This window comes from Prionailurus viverrinus, chromosome B3, assembly GCF_022837055.1.
Source record: "Prionailurus viverrinus isolate Anna chromosome B3, UM_Priviv_1.0, whole genome shotgun sequence".
In the NCBI taxonomy this organism is placed as follows: Eukaryota; Metazoa; Chordata; class Mammalia; order Carnivora; family Felidae; genus Prionailurus; species Prionailurus viverrinus.
This window is the reverse complement of record NC_062566.1, coordinates 105,999,877-106,020,537: the sequence shown is the minus strand read 5'-3', so window position 1 is coordinate 106,020,537 and position 20,661 is coordinate 105,999,877. Positions and strand designations below refer to the sequence as shown.

Genomic DNA, 20,661 nt, shown 5'->3' with positions numbered 1-20,661 from the left:
AAACAGAAATAGATCACGCAGGGGAGGTCTTTGGGGTCCTGGGAAAAGCAATGTTGAGATGGCTCAGAAAGCCAGATGAGGACTGAGGCCCAGAAAAGAGAAGGAGGTCATGATGAGAATAAAGAGGCTCCTTCTTCTAGAAGAGTGGGGCGGTCCCCCCGGAAGTCTAGCTCATGTTAAATGTCCAATAAGTGTGTGAAATATTGAATAAAGGAACAAAAGGACACATATCACTCTACCTCTCCAATGTGTCCAATGGTAGAGACCTTATCGTACTTTTACTTCATGGACCACCCAAGTGCCTCCCATCATGTTAATTAATAATGACTCTCGGATGGGGCGCCTGGGTGGCACAGTCGGTTAAGCGTCCGACTTCAGCCAGGTCACGATCTCGCGGTCCGTGAGTTTGAGCCCCGAGTCAGGCTCTGGGCTGATGGCTCAGAGCCTGGAGCCTGTTTCCGATTCTGTGTCTCCCACTCTCTCGGCCCCTCCCCCGTTCATGCTCTGTCTCTCTCTGTCCCAAAAATAAATAAACGTTGAAAAAAAAAATTCTTTAAAAAAAAAATAATGACTCTCGGATTTGCACACATCTTGAGTCGCCTATCAAACCGGCAAAAGCAACCTGAAACTATCACCACACAAAACAACATCACTGGATCTTTACCCATAAAATTACATATAACTTCTACAAAAGCATGTTAATGACAAAAGTGTGATTTTATATTCAGAGAACTTTACCTATTCCAAGGGCCTTCATGTGCTTTTTTTTTATTTAACGTCTCACAACAAATTTGGCAGCTGGAATTATGCTGCCCATTTTATTAATTTAAAAAGCAAGAAAAATTAAACTCATGCTGAACATCGTACAATCAGTTGTGCTCGTGACACTATACCACTGAGTCCATTCGCAGATCTATACTAAAATTTAAATTGAAAAAATTCCTCACATTCATGTATATTTTTAATAGTTTCTGGGAACAACATATAAAACTGGGAAATTCTTTAAAGTTACAGTAACTTTGTGCATGATTACAGTGACGGAACTATCTCGATTTCACATGAGGTAGGTAGCTGATAATAAATAGCCTACATTTGGGGGTGCCTGGGTGGCTCGGTGGGTTAAGTGTCCGACTTTGGCCCAGGTCATGATCTCACGGTCTGTGGGTTTGAGCCCCGCGTCGGGCTCTGTGCTGACAGCTCAGAGCCTGGAGCCTGCTTCAGATTCTGTGTCTCCCTCTCTCTCTGCACTTGCCCTACTCATGTCTCTGTCTCTTAAAAATGAATAAATGTTAAAAAAAAAAAAAAAAAAAAAGAAGAGCCTACATTTGACGGTTGAGAGTCCCACCTTGTATTTTGAAATTAGTCCACTCCGGCTCTCTCTTTGTCCAAGTAATTGCTCAGCCCTTGTCATGTATGATTCAAGTTCCCTCTGTGACTCCTCCACTTTCAGCCTGACATCCAGATCTGGGGAAGCATCAGCTGAGTTTTTCAACACGGAAACTAATTTCACCATACTGATCTGCAAAGACAAAAAATTCTCAACAGCTGGCCCAGCTTCTCGGTAAGTCACAAATAAACAACTACAGTCTTTGAGGAGTGACTCTTATTTTCCCACTAGACATTAAGAATATCCTACTTATTATGTTGATATTTTTCAATGTGCTCTAAATTGTTAAAATATACACATAAAACACAAAAGTAGTATTTTATAAAACGTTTCCAACTTAGAGGGCAATCCCTCCCTCTCTTCCCCATCCTCCTACTGACCACTCAGTTTTAAAGACTGGATTCACTTAATAGGAAATATTAAAGAGAGACCTGAGGGGCGCCTGGGTGGCGCAGTCGGTTAAGCGTCCGACTTCAGCCAGGTCACGATCTCCCGGTCCGGGAGTTCGAGCCCCGCGTCGGGCTCTGGGCTGACGGCTCGGAGCCTGGAGCCTGTTTCCGATTCTGTGTCTCCCTCTCTCCCTGCCCCTCCCCCGTTCATGCTCTGTCTCTCTCTGTCCCAAAAATAAAAATAAAAAACGTTGAAAAAAAAATTTAAAAAAAAAAAAAAAAAAGAGAGACCTGAACTTTCTCTTTAGCTTCTTGAATCTTTGTCTGAAGCCCAACTGTGAGAACATGTTGAAGGGACTCCTGGCTGGAAATATTCTGCACATCCATTTGTAAGGTATCTTCAATTCTAGACACAAGCTCTTCATACATAGAGCCTTTGGCAATAAGATGCTATGGAAACAAAGTGAGACCACAATAAATATTCAGGTTATATGTTAAACACTAACCTTAATCTGGTCAGGAAATCATAAAAAGTTAATTATTATTAATCCAAAGCGAGGTACATTTGTACTCTAAAAATGTTATTTTTAAACTTCATTAAAAAATTTTTATGTTAGTACAATGAGATGCTGAGAAACATGGTCTGTCATAGATTCTTTACACAGTAAGCACTTCAGTAAAATAAAGCCTAGAAGTAATACAATGCCAATAGTCAAATAAGTTGAGAGAGGAGTAATAAATCTTAAAATGAAGTTGTTCTCTTTTTTTTAAATGTTTATTTATTTTGAGAGAGAGAGGGGGAGAGAGCACAAGCATGCACACACACGCAAGGGCAGGGAGGGGCAGACAGAGAAGGAGACACAGAATCCAAAGCAGGTTCCAAAGCTGTCAAAGCGGAATCCAAAGCTGTCAGCACAGAGCCCGATGCAGGACTCGAACTCAAGAACTGCGAGATCATAACCTGAGCTGAAGTCGGATGCCCAACCGACTGAGCCACGCAGGCACCCCAAAATGAAGTTGTTCTAAGTCAAATCGGTTGGAAGGAGATTCACTAAATGTTATTGGAGAAAAATGGCTATTGGAAAAGAAATTTATAACCATGCTTTATACAACACACTAAAAATAAATTTCAGTGGATCAGAAAGTTACATATAAAATAGAAAACTACAAAAAGAAATCATCCATGAAAAGTGATCTACCCTCTGGGTGTGAAGGGGCCTTTTTAGGGATAAGAGCAGGAACATCAATATAAAAATTTTCCATGTAAAATAAAATAAACAACTTAAAAGTCAACAACTTGGTAAAAATATTTGCCACACAAATGAAAACGCGTCGTGATTCAAAGAGCTCATAAATTCAATAAGAAAAGTACTAAGGTCCTTGGGGTGCTTGGGTCGCTCAGTCGGTTAAGCGTCCAACTTCGGCTCAGGTCATGATCTCGCAGTGAGTGAGTTCGAGCCCCGCGTCGGGCTCTGTGCTGACAGCTCAGAGCCTGGAGCCTGTTTCAGATTCGGTGTCTCCCTCTCTCTCTGCCCCTCCCCTGCTCATGCTCCGTCTCTCTCTGTCTCAAAAATAAATAAACGTTAAAAAAAAAAAAAAACAAAGAGAGAAAAGTACTAAGGTCCCAAAGAAAATTCAGAAAACGCAAGAACAGATAATTCACAAAAACAAATGGCCGATAAATACATGAAAGACAGTTCAACCTTACATGTAATTAAATAAGTACAAATTAAAATAATAATGAGGTACCACTTTTCAGTTATCAAATCAGCACAAAAAATTTTAATTACAACTCAAGGGTAGCAAAAGTATGATAAAATAGAAGTTACACTGCTTGATATTAACTATATAAATGTCGACTGTATTTATCTGAGAGCAGTGGAATCATGGTGCTTTTACTCTTTATGCCTTTGTACATTATTTAAATGGTCTACAGTTAGCACATTCATTTATATTTTCATTTTTTTCTCTTTTAAATTATAAAAGTAACAATATTTGGTTACTTGGTTTACATGTATGAGGCATCTGGAAATGTGCCAAGCCTGGGGCCTAAGGCACGATCAAGATAACATTAGTTATTTGTATATCCTTACACACAGTTTTCTATGGATATAAACCCATTTACTATAAAAAAGCAATTGTTTTAAAAAAAGACTAAAAAAAAAAAATCACATCACTGGTACTGTTCACCAATTTGCATTTCTTACTTCACCATATATCTTGCTCTAATAAAGATCTACTTTATTCCTTGTTAATATAAGTATATCCTTATATAAGCATATTTGTATTTTCATTGTTTATAAGAGGGATCATTGTCATCGTTTTGAAGTATTTTGAAAATATTGAATTTCTCCTTCCTACTCATTTCTTTCATCAAACGAATTCCAGATACAGCAAATAAATAAATATAAAAATAAAACAAAAGTAAAAAGTGCTGGCAGATGGCACAGGTACGTTCACACAATATTTTCAAAACGATAAAAAACGCGATTCGTACAAACCATGAAAATACAAAATGTTACCTATACACCTTTCAGAAATCTGGATTTCAAAGAATTACGTGAATATCCCTTCATTCCAGGAACTTTCCATCTTGTTGTAATTTATGACATGCTCCATAAGTTTTATAGCTGAGCTGGAACTCACTAAAAACCTCAGTCGTAACTCCTTCCCCAGGAGAACCGAATGATATTAAAACACACTCTTGCCTCAGTGCTTTTCAATGAGTCAACTGCCCGAGAATAAAGACAGAAAGGTTTTAACAACATCCGTCACCCTCCCTGCAGCAACGAAGGAAGGGTAGGTGGCTTAATCAACGGGTGAGCTTTCAAAGCATAAATTGTATAATCTCTTACACTCTCGCTGAACTGACCTACCTATCTGACACATCCTGACTCATCTCCTCATTGCTCTCTGAAACCAGAGAATATTTTAATCTGCATTAGGTGGCTGGGAAAATCAGTTCAGGAATTGAGACTTGTAAGGTATCATTAGTGGTCTCCTAATCTATCCTCTGTCCTCAGGCAAAATCTCAGCAAATGATCCAGGAATGACAGTTCATGCAATTTTTACAACGCTCAGCAAAGAAAGTTCAAACAGCAGTCTTATTACTATTTACCTTAAAACCTTGTATTTGTCTTAGTACATAAGTCCACAACCACGAAAGCTATGTTCTTAATACTTTTGCACTCCTACCTGCAAAGATTCTTCCACTGAGGCGTCTACCCCCTCATGACATCTCAGAAGCTCCAGAAGAGATTCAGTTTCTGCCTCCCAGATTTCCACTTGTTCAATGAGTTTTTCAACATCTTCAGCCACTTTGAGTTGCCCTGTGAATTCATTTTCTTTTTCATGTCCTTCCCCAGCCTACAACATTCAAAATTACCGCTAAGAACATGGCAACATCACTTATAAAATACTTTTTTAAGTGTATTTATTTTGAGAGAGACAGAGAGCACAAATGGGCGAGGGGCCGAGAGAGAGAGGATCCCAAGCAGGTTCAGCAGTCAGTGCAGAGCCTCGACATGGGGCTCGAACTCACGAAACTGTGAGATCGTGACTTGAGCTGAAACCAAGAGTCAGACACTCAACTGACGTGAGCCACCCAGGCACCCCTAAAATAATTTTCAATTAGAAAAAGTTACATCTCTTTTCTTCCTGAAGACTGCTAATGCAACATACTTTAGTAACTTAAAACCTACTTTTTGGATAATGATAATCACACTCTATGATTGCATTTATCACTTTAAAAAGTAAAAAATTTGTTCATGTTTTCTTTTTTTTCTTTCTTTCTTACTTGGTTTTTTTTTTTTTTTTTTTTTTTTTTTTTTTTGAGAGAGAGAGAGAGAGCAAGCACGAGCAGGGGAAAGGTGCAGAGGAGGGAGAGAGAGAGAGAAAGAGAGAGAGAATCGTAAGCAGGCTCCATGCTCAGCACAGAGCCCAATGGGGGGTTGATCCCACCACCTGGGATCATGACCTGAGCCCAAATTGAGAGTTGGATGCTTAAATGACTGAGCCACCCAGGTGCCCTTCACATTATGTTTTCTTAATGAGGGTATCATTCCTATCATTTAGCTATTATCATCTTCATTTTATAGATAAGAAGATTAAAGCTTAGAAAATTAGGGTAGTAACTCCATAGATACGTTTCTAAAACTCATGTACAATTTTAGTAAATACAACTATGAGTGACAGTAGTCATGAAACATCACCAAGAAGAGACTCAGAATCCAATTTCAACAAAATTAAGCCTTTTCTCATCGATAACCTCTCAATATCCTATAGGTTATGCTATAGCTCTGCATGACAGGTGCATCCTTAAAGCTGTTGTTAATCAGATATCTTAAATGTACTAGAGAAATATAGTGTTCCACATCCTTCTCCTCTATAAACGTATTGCACAACTTCAGATCTTTCAAGACTTTGATCAGGTCTCCTTATGGTGCCAAACACTAGCACTCCATCCCAGCAACTGGCCAAAGTCAGTCCAAACTTAATTTAAGTGAAATTGGATATGTTATTATTCGGAAGGAGGCACATTTCCAAAATCACTGGTATTATCTTACATGTGTATAAACTCTTTGTTCCTTTTCCATAGTCTTCCCTATAATCTAAAATCGTCCTCTAGGGGCGCCTGGGTGGCGCAGTCGGTTAAGCGTCCGACTTCAGCCAGGTCACGATCTCACGGTCCGTGAGTTCGAGCCCCGCGTCAGGCTCTGGGCTGATGGCTCGGAGCCTGGAGCCTGTTTCCGATTCTGTGTCTCCCTCTCTCTCTGCCCCTCCCCCGTTCATGCTCTGTCTCTCTCTGTCCCAAAAATAAATAAAAAAATGTTGAAAAAAATAAATAAATAAAATCGTCCTCTAAACTAAACAACAAAGCAAGAAATAAAGATTATATTGTCCCCTACTGTACAGAAAGGAAGTAAGACATGGGCCAGGGGCTAGACCAAAGCTAGACAATCCCTGAGCAAGAGGCAGAAGTCATCTGAAGAAAATATCAACTCAGTGTCCACAGCTCAGAAGTCATGACGGCTTCTGCACATCTGCGGAATTCCTGAGTGAGGGAGAGACACAGACTTGAATGCTGAAGCCTCCTTCATGAGGGATCCTAGTGGAACATTCTAGTGGAAAATGACCACATTTTAAGTGTTATCCGGGGTGCCTGGGTGGCTCAGTCAGTTAAGCGTCCGACTTCAGCTCAGGTCATGATCTCGCAGTCTGTGAGTTCGAGCCCCACGTCAGGCTCTGTGCTGACAGCTCGGAGCCTGGAGCCTGTTTCAGATTCTGTGTCTCCCTCTCTCTCTGACCCTCCCTCGTTCATGCTCTGTCTCTCCCGGTCTCAAAAATAAATAAAAGTTAAAAAAAATTTTTTTAAGTGTTATCCAATAATCACATTTACCACTGTTTCAACAATATAGGTTTAACAAAAGAAAAATAGCCACGGTATAGCTATATACAAGTGAAATACATAAAGTATGACTATTTTACCTTTACATGCTGATTATGACTTTCAGGAAGTTCTATTGACATATCCATTGAAAAATCAACAGTTGGTTTTTCTTCTTCATGTAGCTGAGTATTTTCATAATTGTCAAAAATGGGCTGATCCTGTTTTTTTCTAAGTGGCAGTTTCATTTCCTATAAAAATTGTCATAAAATTTACAGTCCATTTTAAAAAGTTACTTATTGACTTCTTTTGAGAGATAGAGAGTGAGGGGAGGGGGGAAGGGGCAGAAAGAGAGGGAGAGAATTCCAAGCAGGCTCCTCACTGTCAGCACAAGGCATTATGCAGGCCTTGAGCTCACGAGCCGTGAGATCGTGACCTGAGCCAAAATCAAGAGTCAGTTGCTCAACCAGCTGAGCCACCCAGGTACCCTGAAGCCCATATTTTTATGTGAAGATACATTATTACTAACAATAACTGGGCATAATATATTCAACATATTTTGGGGATTTATCACATAATAACAATGTTATAAAGTAGGAGCATTTCCCCCAAAAACAAAAACCCCCCCTCAGTCTAAAATTATTAAAAATAAGAAATAGAATAATTTAAGTTCAAAAATTATTTATTAAAGGTCTGCTTTTATAAGGCGCCATGCTAAATAAAAAGCCATAGAAAGCTCTGTGTATGTTCTTAAGGAGGTTGAAATCTGTATGCAAAAATGCTTATGTTGTTCTATAATGGTAAATGAATTTCAGCTACAAAACTGTATTATTACATGTCCACACAAATTCTTGTCCATAAGGGATGACTGACTTAGTCAGTTAAGCGTCCGACTCTTGATTTCAGCTTGGGTCATGATTCTCATGATTCGTGAGTTGGAGCTACGTGTGGAGCTCTGCACTGACAGTGTGGAGCCTGCTTGGGATTCTCTCTCCTTCTCTCTCTGCCCCTCCCCTGCTTGCTTTCTATTTCTCTCTCTTTCTCGCTCAAAATAAATAAACATAAAAAAAAAAAACTTGGACATAAATGTTCACAGCAACACTATTCATAATAGTCAAAAGGGTGGAAAGAAGCCAATGTGCATAAACTGATCAATCAATAAATGAAATGCCGGGTATCCATACAATAGACTATTATTTGCCATAAGAAGTAAATGAAGTACTGACACGTTACAACACAGACGAACCTTGAAAACATTATGTTAAGTTTAAAAGGCGAGAAACAAAAGGACCGATACTATTTTATTCCATCTGTGTGAAATATCCAGAACAGGCAAATCTACAGAGACATAAAGTAGATCAGTGGCCACTGGGGAGGCTGGGAGAGAGTAGAGAGTGACTGCTAATGGAGTCAGAGTTTCTTTAGGAGATGACAAAAATGTTCTAGAATTTATGATGGTGGTGGCTGCACGACTCTGAATATACTAAATATACTAAGTTATACACTTTTAATGAGTGAACTGTATGGTATGGGAATTATATCTCAATGAAGCGGTTACCAAAAAACAAAAACAAAAACACTTACAAGCTGAGTTTTTGTAATAAATTTTCTCCATCTTTTATTCAGCCTTCTCAGTTCTTTAGAAATAGATGATCCAACTTCATCATTACTGACTTGAATTAGGAAATTTCCCACTTCATTTAAAGTAGTATGTTCTACACTCCACTGGGATATTGTCTCAAAGGGAATCTACACAACATAGAAGCAACACATTTTAATGACACAACACTTGTCTTTCTGTTATGCGTAATAGATCTTTACCAAGTGATTCTAAGCAAAAGTGAGTATGAGGTTCTTGCAGACACTCTGACCCTCCCCTCAGAGGATTCCCCATCCCTGCTGGACTAGCTCTTCATCCCTAATCACTAACTGCCAGGCACCAGCTGTCATTGCTCTTGGTCCTGAACTTTAAGGAAGCAGCTGATGTTCCGCCTTTCTAAGTGGCTAATGAGCTTAGAGCAAAGGCTCTCAAACATTTAGCGGTTCATGGTGCCCTTAATGTTTCGGTAATTTTTTCATAAATTCCCTATGCCAGGAGATTCATCTAACGGTTCTCATTTTCAAGTAGTCGGGTCCAAACCACTTGGTAGTTATTTGCTGTGTGGTGTCCCACAGGCTGATGTTGCTGTGTCCCTCAAAATTTAAATTATCTTTAAAGTCCCCTGGCAGCTCAGGGCACCTCAGCACAGAGTTTGGGAAGTGCAAGGCTTATAGTGTTTTTTTTTTCTCATTTATGTGAATCTTAATAAAATATCTTTAATGGATGAAGCCAGCGAGTATTATGATAAGCAAAATAACTCAGAGGAAGACAAATACCATATGATTTCACTCATATGTGGAATGTAAGAAACAGAACAGACGAGCAAAGGGGGAAAAAAGGAGAGAGAGAGAGGCAAACAAGAAACAGACTATTAACCAGAGAACAAACTGATGGTTACCAGAGGGGAGGTGGGTGGGGGATGGGTAAAATAGATGATGGGGATTCAGAAGTGCCCTTGTGATGAGCACTGGATGTTGCATGGAAAGTGTTGAATCACTTTATTGTACATCTGACACTACTATTATACTGTAGGTTAACTACTAGAATTAAAATCAGAATTTAAAAAAAGGTTTTTAAACACAGAAGAATCGTTGAAAGCCAAAGATTTGAATTTTTGTCACTGTAGGTGACAGGGAGAATGACTCACCAACCCCTCAAATATTCTTTACGCGCTCCTCCACTTATCACAAATTTTACTTCATATAAACAGCCCATTTTCAGCTGAGGAACTTTAGTGTCTATTTGGAAAATGTTTCATCTGAGACTTTTCATCAAAATTATTTTCAAGCAGATAACCATTTGCAACAGAGGAAAAGAAGTGAAAGAAAGAAAAACTATCCCAGAGAAGAATCATAAAACAGATTATGACATGACTAGCAAGTGAAAACACTGATGAATTACATTGAAATTTCTTCCACATCTCTCCACTTAAGTCTAAGGTACTCTGCATTTCCTTCCTCTGGAAATACAGGAAGATTTTAGAGCTGAAAGGTATTCACCCAAATGGAAAAATAAAACTTTTTAAAATATCAAGTTATTTTAAATGTGTCTATAAGTTATTGAATATTCCAAGTCTTTTCTTTTCCTTCCAAAGAACTTAAGCAATATATCGTTCAAAAGCTACTGTGTGTGTGTGTGTGTGTGTGTGCGTGTGTGTGTGTGTGTGTGTGTGTAAAACCTACAATGAGGAGAAAACTTCCTTTTGGCAATTGTATTAGAAAGAAACTAAACTCTTTCCAATACTTTGAAGAGTATTTCCAAGAGTCATGTTCACTCTTCCCTGGCCTCTCATTTTTGGATTGAAAACGAGGATCTCCAAACAAAACGAAAAAAAAAAGAAAATTGAGGAGGTAACATTAGACTGAAAATACCTCTTTAATCTGTTCCTTCTTTGTCTCCTCAAAACAAGCCTTTAGTAAGCGAAGTTTTTCCAGATAGGTAGCCCAACATGTCAAAACTTTCTGAAGAGTGGACTTGACATTATATATATTTTTTCTATACATACAAATATCATATTCCACTGCCATATATTGTTTGCTAATATCCTGATATTCTCCATCTATAATGTTAACAAAACAAGAAAGTAATCTTAGAAAACAGTTTTTTATTAATAAAATAATACCAAGAAAAATATTTGCATATTAATTGTCGATGGTCAAGTAAATATGTACTGTGATAATATTAAAAGTGAACGCCAAGAATTTTCCAAAGAAAACACATGTTAAACCAATTCCTAAAACGTTAAGGTATAAAGAAAGTGAAACAGATAAAATGCTATTTTTTTTAATGTTTGTTTATTTTTGAGACAGAAAGAGAGAGGACAAGCAGAGGAGGGGCAGAGAGAGAGAGGGAGACACAGAAGCCAAAGCGGGTTCCAGGCTCTGAGCCATCAGCACAGAGCCCGACACAGAGCTCAAACCCACGACCTGCAAGATCATAACCTGAGCGGAAGTCAGATGCACAACCGACTGAGCCACCCAGGCGCCCGCGTGCTATTTTTAAGTGGTCATTTCATCAAAAAGTAACTGTGTAGCTTTACCTAAATTCTTATGTATTTCTTCACACTTTTGCAAGGAAGTTTCAAGTTGAGCTAGGAACTCTTTTTCTTCAATAAATTTCTGGGGGGGAAAAGGAAAAAAATATATTGACAGCTTTTTACCATTAAAAATGTGTCAAGAAATCCGGAGAGAAACATAAATATTGATGAAGCACTCGGGCCCCAAAATTTCCTTAAGGCTTTACTACTATATATTTGGGTAGAAAAGAAGAGTAGTTCATGAAGAAAGTCGGTTAAGATCTAGGAAACAGAAGTATGAACACTATGTAGGTATGAGACCTAACAAAGTTCATCATTGCCGTGATATGGTTCCACAACGGTTTTTCTCCTGTAGGAAAAGGTAAGTTACATATACCATTTTCAAAAGCTCCTACTTCACATATTTATTAATATTGCGTAATTTATCCCAGTTTCTTTTATTTCACAACTTTTATTAATATTGAATAATTTTTATTAGATATATGAGAGTATGTTGTAAATAGATAACATCATCCCACTCAGATGAGTAACTACCATTAGTCAAATTATGATGTGTCCTAAGCAAGCAAATTCTGCTGTTGAAAAATACAGTTAATTAAAAGCTCGTATTTACTGTATACTTATTAAATTCCAATGGTATGATTACTTAAATGGAAAAATGAAAAATACAAAGTAGGAAATACATTCAAAACCTAGTCTATTTGAGAATGATGTCTCCTATTCAGGAACGTACGGTGTTTAAATCATAAATTATTAAATAAATCTGTCTTGACTGTGTTGTTCAATTTTTGCACTGAAATTTACAATCTTGGATTTTTCTTTTCTGCCACTCATTCCAAAAAAAGGGAAACAGAAAGAATGATATTAATTCCTAACTGCAGAAATGACATTTCTAGGATGCTTTTAATTTACAAAAGAACATACTTATATTTAAATCATTTGCAACATTTTTTCCCATTAATTTCAAGAGCCAACCCCCTTCTCCAAAAATAAGCCCCAAGACAAAATGTACTGTCTTTCCCACTCTTACAACTCGAAAGGCTAAGATTAAAATGTTCTAAAAAAAAAGTTAATTTTTGAATGAAACCATGAATCTGAGTGGGAAAAATTCTTAAACAAGACATCCAGGAAGTGAATGCTGAAATTTTTAATAACCTGAAACTTTTTGTAACTATTAGGTTAATTAGCCTGGTTAACAGAGTCTTCCCTGTTGTGGTAAATTATGTGGTTTTCTCTTTCTTACTCCTCCCAATGTCTGTTATTTGGCTACCTAAAATTCTGTTCTCTAGGTAATTTTAAGCTAATGAAAACTACCAAGAAAACTCATCTCAAAACTTGGAAAGGTAAAGGGAAACTGTCTTAAGGAAAAATGCAAACTTAGCACCCAGACATGGAGAACGGTTGTCAAAGACACAAAATAAAACAGCTTACATGCCAGTCTTCCAGCAACAATTCCACAGATTCTTTGTTCCCATATTTGACGTTCCAAACATCCAATTTTGATTTTACTTCATCTAGCAGACCAAGAACTGTGCACTTATAGTAATGAAATTCTAGAAGTGGAATGAATTTTTCCCCCGAAATGTTGTTGATTCTGGAAAATATTTCAGGTTTTAGAATTTAACTTCATATTACTGCCCAAATGCGAGATAATCTGTTTGGCATTTCTAAAAATATTGGGCCTTTGGCTTTTTATTTTAAACACATGGAACTCAGATGTATCCTCAATTTTTTTTTTTCTTTTAAAGTAAGATGTACTATCCCCAACGTGGGGCTTGAACTCACAATCCTGAGATCAGGAGTCACACTGCTCTACCAACTGAACCAGCCAGGTGCCCCCCAAAAAATTTTTTTTAACAGAGTAAAACAAATATTGTGGCTAAGAATAAAACAACTATTTCTGAGAGGAAAACATCTAATACAACATTATCTGAAGAAACTATTCCCCTGTAGAAAAAAAATCCTATGCTAAATGTTAATCTCCAAAATATTTTACTAAATTTGTAAACTTTTGTATAACCGAATGCAACTATAATTTCAGTATTTACATATTAAAACGGCTTTCATTATTAAGGCTAAAACCCTCTTATTATCATTGTAATAAGTTGTGCATGAATAATGAGAAAAGAGAGGATGAGGTGGACAACCATCAGTTAAATAATCTCTATATTTATAGTATTTTAGAGTTTACGAAGTACTTTCAGATACCTCCTCCTGTCTCACCCAGGATCCTTGTGAGACACGAACAGGGTAGCTATCATTATTCTGTATTTACAAATGAGGATACATGCTCCAAAAGACAGTAACTTGGCCAAAACTCAGATACGGAGCTCGGTTTCTGACTCCCTTTCTAGAACTTACCCCACCACCATATCCTACCATCCAATGAAAAAGGACGTATGTTAGTATGATGTGATGTTACTATTACAAAAAATGTGAAGGTACTGTGAATCAAGATTTAAAGAATCCTTGTCAGAAATTATCTAAAAATCTATACTTTTCTGGTCCCTGTAGCATCCCGTTAGTGCTCAAACACGAGTGGCATCGGCAGTGGTGAAATGGTAGTGTTACAAACCGTGCTTTCATTTCCTCCAATTTCTTAGGTGATACCAGTGGCAAATTTTTTTCATCTCTATTTTCAAATGCCAGAAGAGTATGCGAATGACAATCAAATTTATCCATCAGATTCTGAAAAGAAATTTAGCATGACATCAACCAGACTTTTTGCCAAACACTGTAACTGGGGGTTCGTTAATCTCATTTGCTCTGCGTATGAGCTGCATCTTTTGTCCAAAAACTCATAGAGCCCTTACTTTTTTTCACTAAAGCTTCGCCAATGCGTAATTTCACCATAAATGCTTTACACTGGAACATTTTACAGAGAGACAGACTGTAGTTTCTTTGGTAAAAGCATTATCCAAACCTTTTGTTTTGGGATTTATTTGTAATTCCTTTGTGAGTTCGCATGCCATAAATGTCGTCTATCAAATTCCTTCATACCATTTTGATGAGAACCCACTCTCACATTTTACACCAGTCTCTTTCCTCCTTTTTGGTCAGGCTTTACAGTTGCTTTAGGACTGACTGGACTCTATTCTTATTGTTTCCACCTTGAACTAGCACAATGCCCATAAGGAAGTGAAAGTATCTTCTGGCTCCCCCAAATCCCCAAGGGAATCATTCCAAACCACCCTCAAAGAGGCACTGTATTTCCTTCCCTTCTCTCTAGGACAACGTCTTCCTCAAGAAGAAGTCCCTAACAAAGCACAGATTTTCCCATGTTTCTTTGTTATTTTCCAACCTTGATTAAAGTCATTTTCTCTTGTATTAGAGCCACGACTTCACAATAATCCTGGGAAGCTGGCAAATCTTCATCGATAAGCTCCTCTACCTCCTGGAGCCAGGCTTCGATTTGATGCAGCGGTGAGGGCAAGGCATCATTCACCTCCCTTTTCCACACATTAATCTGAAAAAACAAACATCAGCGCTTCACTAAACATTCTTCTGAAGTTTATTTCTTTGCATGCAGTTTGTTTAATACTTCAAAGTTTCTCTGATCCATTAGTCAGGGAAGTCTTTCTCAAATGGGCAAACTTCTCAGTTCTGTACATTTGCTTACCTGCTGATAGAGAAGATCATTTGTTTAAGAGCAATAGAAGGGGGCACACGAGGGGTGTCTCGGTGGCTCAGCTGGTTAAGCATCTGATTCTTGATTTCCTCTCAGGTCATGATCTCACAGTTCATGGGTTTGAGCCCCGTATCGGGCTGTATGCTGACAGCCTGCTTGGGGTTCTCTCTCTCTCTCTCTCTCTCTCTCTCTCTCTCTCCCCCCCCCCCTCTCTCTGACCCTCCCCCCCCCCAAATATGTAAATACACTTAAAAAATAGATATAAAAGGGGGCACAAGGATAAAAATGAATATTTTGATAAATCCATAATCAGTTAGGAGAGGGAAATTAGAACTATTTAAAGCACCCCTGAGGGCGCCTGGGTGGCTTAGTTGGTTAAATACCTGATTCTTTTTTTTTTTTAATTTTTTAAATATTTATTTACTTGTTGAGAGACAGAGAGAGCGTGAGTGGGACTGGGGCAGAGAGAGAGAGGGAGATACAGAATCTGAAGCAGGTTCCAGGCTCTGAGCTGTCAGCACAGAGCCCGATGTGGGGCTCGAACCCACCAACCGTGAGATCGTGACCTGAGCCGAAGTTAGATGCCCAACGGACTGAGCCACCCAGGTGCCCAAGCATCCGGTTCTTGACTTCGGCTCAAGTCATGATCTCATGGTTTGTGAGTTTGAGCCTCACACAGGGAGGGCTCTGCGCTGACAGCACATAGACTGCTTGGGATTCTCTCTCTCCTCTCTCTGCCCCTCACCCGCTCTCTCTGTCTCGGTCTATCTGCCTGTCTCTCAAAATGAGTAAACGTTTAAAAAAAGCACCCCTTTAAGCAAGGGTAGACTGTTATATAGAAGGACCATCATCTGAAATGTTGTATGGCCTTGTGTTCTCTGACTTTACAACGACACCTCACGCTCAGATTTATAGATTATTTTTCTCACTAGTACTAATCATATATTTGCATTACATATCTCTACCGTACCTCCCGAATATCTGTCCCTCACCGAAACCCCCCACAATCCAGGAAACCTCTTCCTTCCTCAGCCCTCCCTGCATGCACAAGAGTCACACAAATGCCAACTGCCTCTTTCCCCAAACACCGACTGCACTCCCAAGGTGTTCGCACTCCCTGTCCCTTCTACCTGGATGCTTTCTCCATTAAGCACCATCAGAACTCACCTACTCCCACATTCATTCATTCATTCATTCATTCATTCATTCAGCAAACACTTATAACCTATTGTGCTAAGAGCTGAGCATAGAGATACACAAGGCTTCTGGAATGGAGAGGGGACATGTAGTGGTTGTACCACAAAGTACTGTGCCATGAGCACTGAGACCCCAATGAGATGTAGACACATGTGAACACTGGAGCATTTTAAATATGTGTGCTCAAAAATTTAAGTAAGAAACAGAATAACACATAACACCGATTTACGCCACTTAATAATACACAAGCACATAAACACGTTATGTATTTGGCAAGAACATATGAAACGAAAAGGCCTAAGGAGACGGGGAAATGAAAGGAGGGCATGGGTATAGAAAGAAATAAACACAAATTAAACAAGTAAATAAAAGTAAGAGTAGGGCCTTGCCTAGACCCATATGCCACGAAGGGAAGAGTGAGTTTAACACAACTCTCTACATCTGACGGTCAACCAGATAAAAACAAATAAACAAACAAACAAACAAAAACCCACAGGTCTTGCCTGAACCATCTAGTGGGAAGCAAAGTACATGGTTACAGTGAAATGTAGTCAGCAATATAACAGAGCCAGGCAGAGGGGCCCAGGGAAGATCCTGGAAGAACACTGATTCCACACCAATGCCCAGACTTCTTTTTGTTAATTTTTAATTTTTAATTTATTTTTTTGTTTCAAGTTTTTATTTAAATTCCAGTTTGTTAACAGTGTAACATTAGTCTCAAGTGTAGAATTTAGTGATTCATCACTTACATCCAAAACACAGTGCTCACCACAACAAGTGCCCTCCTTAATCCTCATCACCCATTTAACCCATCCCCTGCCCACTTCCCCTCCAGTTACCCTCAGTCTGTTCTCTCTAGGTAAGGGTCTGTTTCCTGGTTTGCCTCTCTCTCTCTTTCTCTCTCTTTCACCTATGTTCATCTTTTTTATTTTTTAAATTCCTGAGGCAAGGGAAACACAAGCAAAAATAAACTACTGGCATTTCATCAAGATAAAAAGCTTTGGCACAGCAAAGGAAACAATCAACAGAACTGAATGGCAGTCTTCAGAATGAGAGAAGATATTTGCAAATGACATATTTGATAAAGTGTTAGTATCCAATATCTATAAAGAACTTATAAAACTGAACATGCAAAAAACAAATAATCCGGTTTAAAAAATGGGCAGAAGACCTGAATAGACACTTTTCCAAAGAAGACATCCAGATGGCTAACAGACACATGAAAAACAGGCTCAACATCACTCATCGTCAGGGAAATACAAATCAAAACTACAATGAGATGTCACCTCACGCCAGTCAGAACGGCTAACATTAATAACTCAGGCAACACTAGATGTCGGCAAGGATGCAGAGAAAGGCGAACCCTCTTTACATTGTTGGTGGGAATGCAAACTGGTGCAGCCACTCTGGAAAACAGTATGGAAGTTCCTCAATAAGTTACAAATAGAACTACCCTATGATCCAGCAACTGCACTACTCGGTATTTACCCAAAGGATACAAAAATACTGATTTGAAAGAACATATGCACCCCAATGTTTATAGCAGCACTCTCAACAATAGCCAAAGTGTGGAGAGAGCCCAAATGTTCATCAATGGATGAGTGGATGAAGAAAATGAGGTGTGTATGTGTGTATATATATATATATATATATATACACATATATATATATATACACACATACACACACGTACACACACACACACACACACACACACACACACACACACAACGGAACACTAGCCATAGAAAAGAATGAAATCTTGCCATTTGCAACGATGTGGATGCAACTAGAGAATAACGAGCTAAGCCAAGTAAGTCGGACAAAGACAAATACCATACGATTTCACTCATATTTGGAATTTAAGAAACAAAACACATGAGCACAGATGCCAAGAATTCTTAAGCAAGATAAAAATCCAGCTCCTAGGCCACGTCCTTTCCTGAGGACCCCATTTAAGAATGTGGTTCTTGATCTGAACTCACATGGCTCTATTGTGGATTTTTTGGCATTCTTACTCTAAAGACCACCCCCCCCCATGAAGATCATGCACAAATTAAAATGTGTTTCAGTCAAATGGCTTCCTCTATTGAAAATAGGAGTTTTAAATCTGTGTTTCTCTTTCTCTTATAGTTCTACTAAATGAACTGCCACTGCTCTTTAACTTAAACTGATTTTAAATAGAGGAAAGAATAAGCAACATTACATTTTTTAAAAGAAAAGAGTTATTTGATTCATCATTAATTAATTAAAAAACATTTACTGGGTGCCACCATGTGTAAGATAAATATCAAAAAGAAACATTCAAGCAAATGCCCAAGTGTAAAGATTTTTTTTTTAAGTTTATTTACTTATTTTGAGAGACAGAGAGAGAAAGAAGAGAGAGAGAGAATCCCAAGCTGACAACACAGAGCCTAACACGGGGCTTGATTCCACAAACCATGAGATTGTGACCTGATCCCAGATCAAGAGTTGGACACTTAACCAACTCAGCCACCCAGGCTCCCTGGAAGATGTTACATGAGTAAAAAGCTAGGCTTTAAGGCAGTCAAGTGGAACTATTCATAAGCTAGAAGCATTAAACATTATAGTTTTCACATTATTTGTTTGTTTGTTTGTTTTTAGGTCTATTGAGGCCTAATTGACAACATAGTAAGATATTTAAAGTGCACATCATGGTGATATGATACACCTACACATTGTGGAAGGATTCCTAGTATCTAATTAACACACCCTCACTTCACGTATTTACCTCTTTTTTTCTTTTCTTGGTGAGAACATTTCAACTCTCTTAACAAAGTTAATGATACAATACAGTGTTATGAAGTGTAGCCACTGTGTTTTACATTAGATCCTCAGACCTTACTCACCTGACAGCTGAAAGTTTGCACCCTTTTACCAACTTCAATCCCTCCTTTCCTCCATCCTGACCACCGCTTTTATCCTGTTTCTGTGAGTTTGACTTTTTTTTTTTAAAGCTTCCAGACATAAGGAATACTATATAGTACTTTGTTTTGCTTTAGGTGCTTCAACTTTATCGTCTCAAACGACGTAGGACAAAAGATAGCTCCGTAATCTTAAACCATTAAGTATACGCCATTAAGCCTCCAGTTGGAAAATCATGAAAAAAACTCTTTTCATCGTTATGAATTTTTAATACGTGCTTTCAGTATATCCAAATAGTTTGTACATTTGCCAAAATAAAATAAAATAAGCCAGAAAGTTGATGAGTGAGTTAAAGAGAGCCTAAGAACAATATCTTTAATCCAACTGATATTCTTTTCGCAACTGAAAGAAAGCTGAGTATGTTTTGAATGAAAAGGCTTTCTGCCTGAGGGCTGTACTCTTGTTTCGGTAACGGTCAGAAGGGGAAAGATAGAAGGCGATAATTACCTTTTACTACTCTTCTTTTTCACTTACCATAGAAAACTGGCTCCATACTTCTTTAGTTTTGGAACTTATTTTTGAATTTAGTTGAAAATTTATATCTGATCTGAGCTGATCTTGTCAGGTCAAAATAACAGAATGTTGGAGCGCCTGGGTGGCTCAGTCGGTTCAGTGATCGACCTCGGCTCAGGTCATGATCTCGTGATTTGTGGGTTTGAGCCCCGTGTCGGGCTCTGTGCTGACAGCTCAGAGCCTGGAGCCTGCTTCAGATTCTGTGTGTGTCTCTCTCTGTCCCTCCCCTGCTCATGTTCTGTTTCTCTTTCTCTCTCAAAAAAATAAACATTAAAAAAATTTTTTAATTAAAAAAAAAACCATAATATTGCTATTTTGCATAGCTGGCTTAAAATGAAACCATTTACTGTGATGCCTTGAGGTAACTGTGTGCTCAAACAACTGAACCAGAAATTGTCTAGATGGTATTGACTTTTCTGTACCTGAAGGCTGTAAAATTAATATGTCTCATTTGCCACACCAAGACAAGGAGCTGTATTATAACAGAAGAATGGATTTTCAAGCTACTATCAATTTGTGGCACTGAACTCTTGCAAAATAGTGGGTTTTTTTTTTTAATGGTTTTTCTCATTATGTTGGGTACTTTTTCCCAATCACGTTCAATAAAATTAGGCCAGGTGTTTGTGGCCTGGAACACTGTGAACTCTACAGACAAGATCTTCTTCCTCTCGTGTTCTGTTGAGGCCGTGTAACCGGGAGCTCCTGTCCTTCTCAAGGGTCAGTTTCAAAGTGGCGATGAGAACACGAGCAGGGGACACAATGAGCCGGGCCACTTGATGGGAAGGTTTCCGGAGCTGCGCTAGTTGTCCCAAATTAGGTACTTGGAGATGGTGGCTCTTTTAAGCTACTGGACCTGACTATTTACCACCCTTCATAAAGGATGTGAAAAATGTATTCTGAAAACAGGCTGGCGCTGTTGACAGCCGAGAGAGCAGGGGCCAACAGGGATCAACAAACTTTTCCAGGGCCAGAGAGAATTTTTGACTGGCAGACCATAAAAATCTCTGTTGCAACCCTGTAAATCCACCAGAAATCACTTAATTATCCACTTAAAATGCGTGAAGGGTATGGTATGTAAA

At 38.6% G+C, this 20,661-nt stretch overlaps 1 protein-coding gene across 11 annotated transcripts in view; it reads right to left on the bottom strand.

Annotated features, from left to right (window-relative positions):
- SYNE2 (spectrin repeat containing nuclear envelope protein 2) overlaps positions 1-20,661 on the bottom strand; it is a 342,533-nt gene that overhangs the window by 215,107 nt on the left and 106,765 nt on the right. For all 11 annotated transcript variants that reach the window (XM_047864572.1, XM_047864571.1, XM_047864576.1 and 8 more), the window contains exons 12-21: positions 14,600-14,764; positions 13,874-13,986; positions 12,730-12,892; positions 11,302-11,380; positions 10,634-10,821; positions 8,747-8,911; positions 7,264-7,413; positions 4,972-5,142; positions 2,068-2,226; positions 1,346-1,519 (exon numbers count right to left, since the gene is read on the bottom strand). In XM_047864572.1, coding sequence (XP_047720528.1) covers positions 1,346-1,519; positions 2,068-2,226; positions 4,972-5,142; positions 7,264-7,413; positions 8,747-8,911; positions 10,634-10,821; positions 11,302-11,380; positions 12,730-12,892; positions 13,874-13,986; positions 14,600-14,764 — 1,527 coding nt within the window. The remainder of the gene's footprint in view (positions 1-1,345; positions 1,520-2,067; positions 2,227-4,971; positions 5,143-7,263; positions 7,414-8,746; positions 8,912-10,633; positions 10,822-11,301; positions 11,381-12,729; positions 12,893-13,873; positions 13,987-14,599; positions 14,765-20,661) is intronic.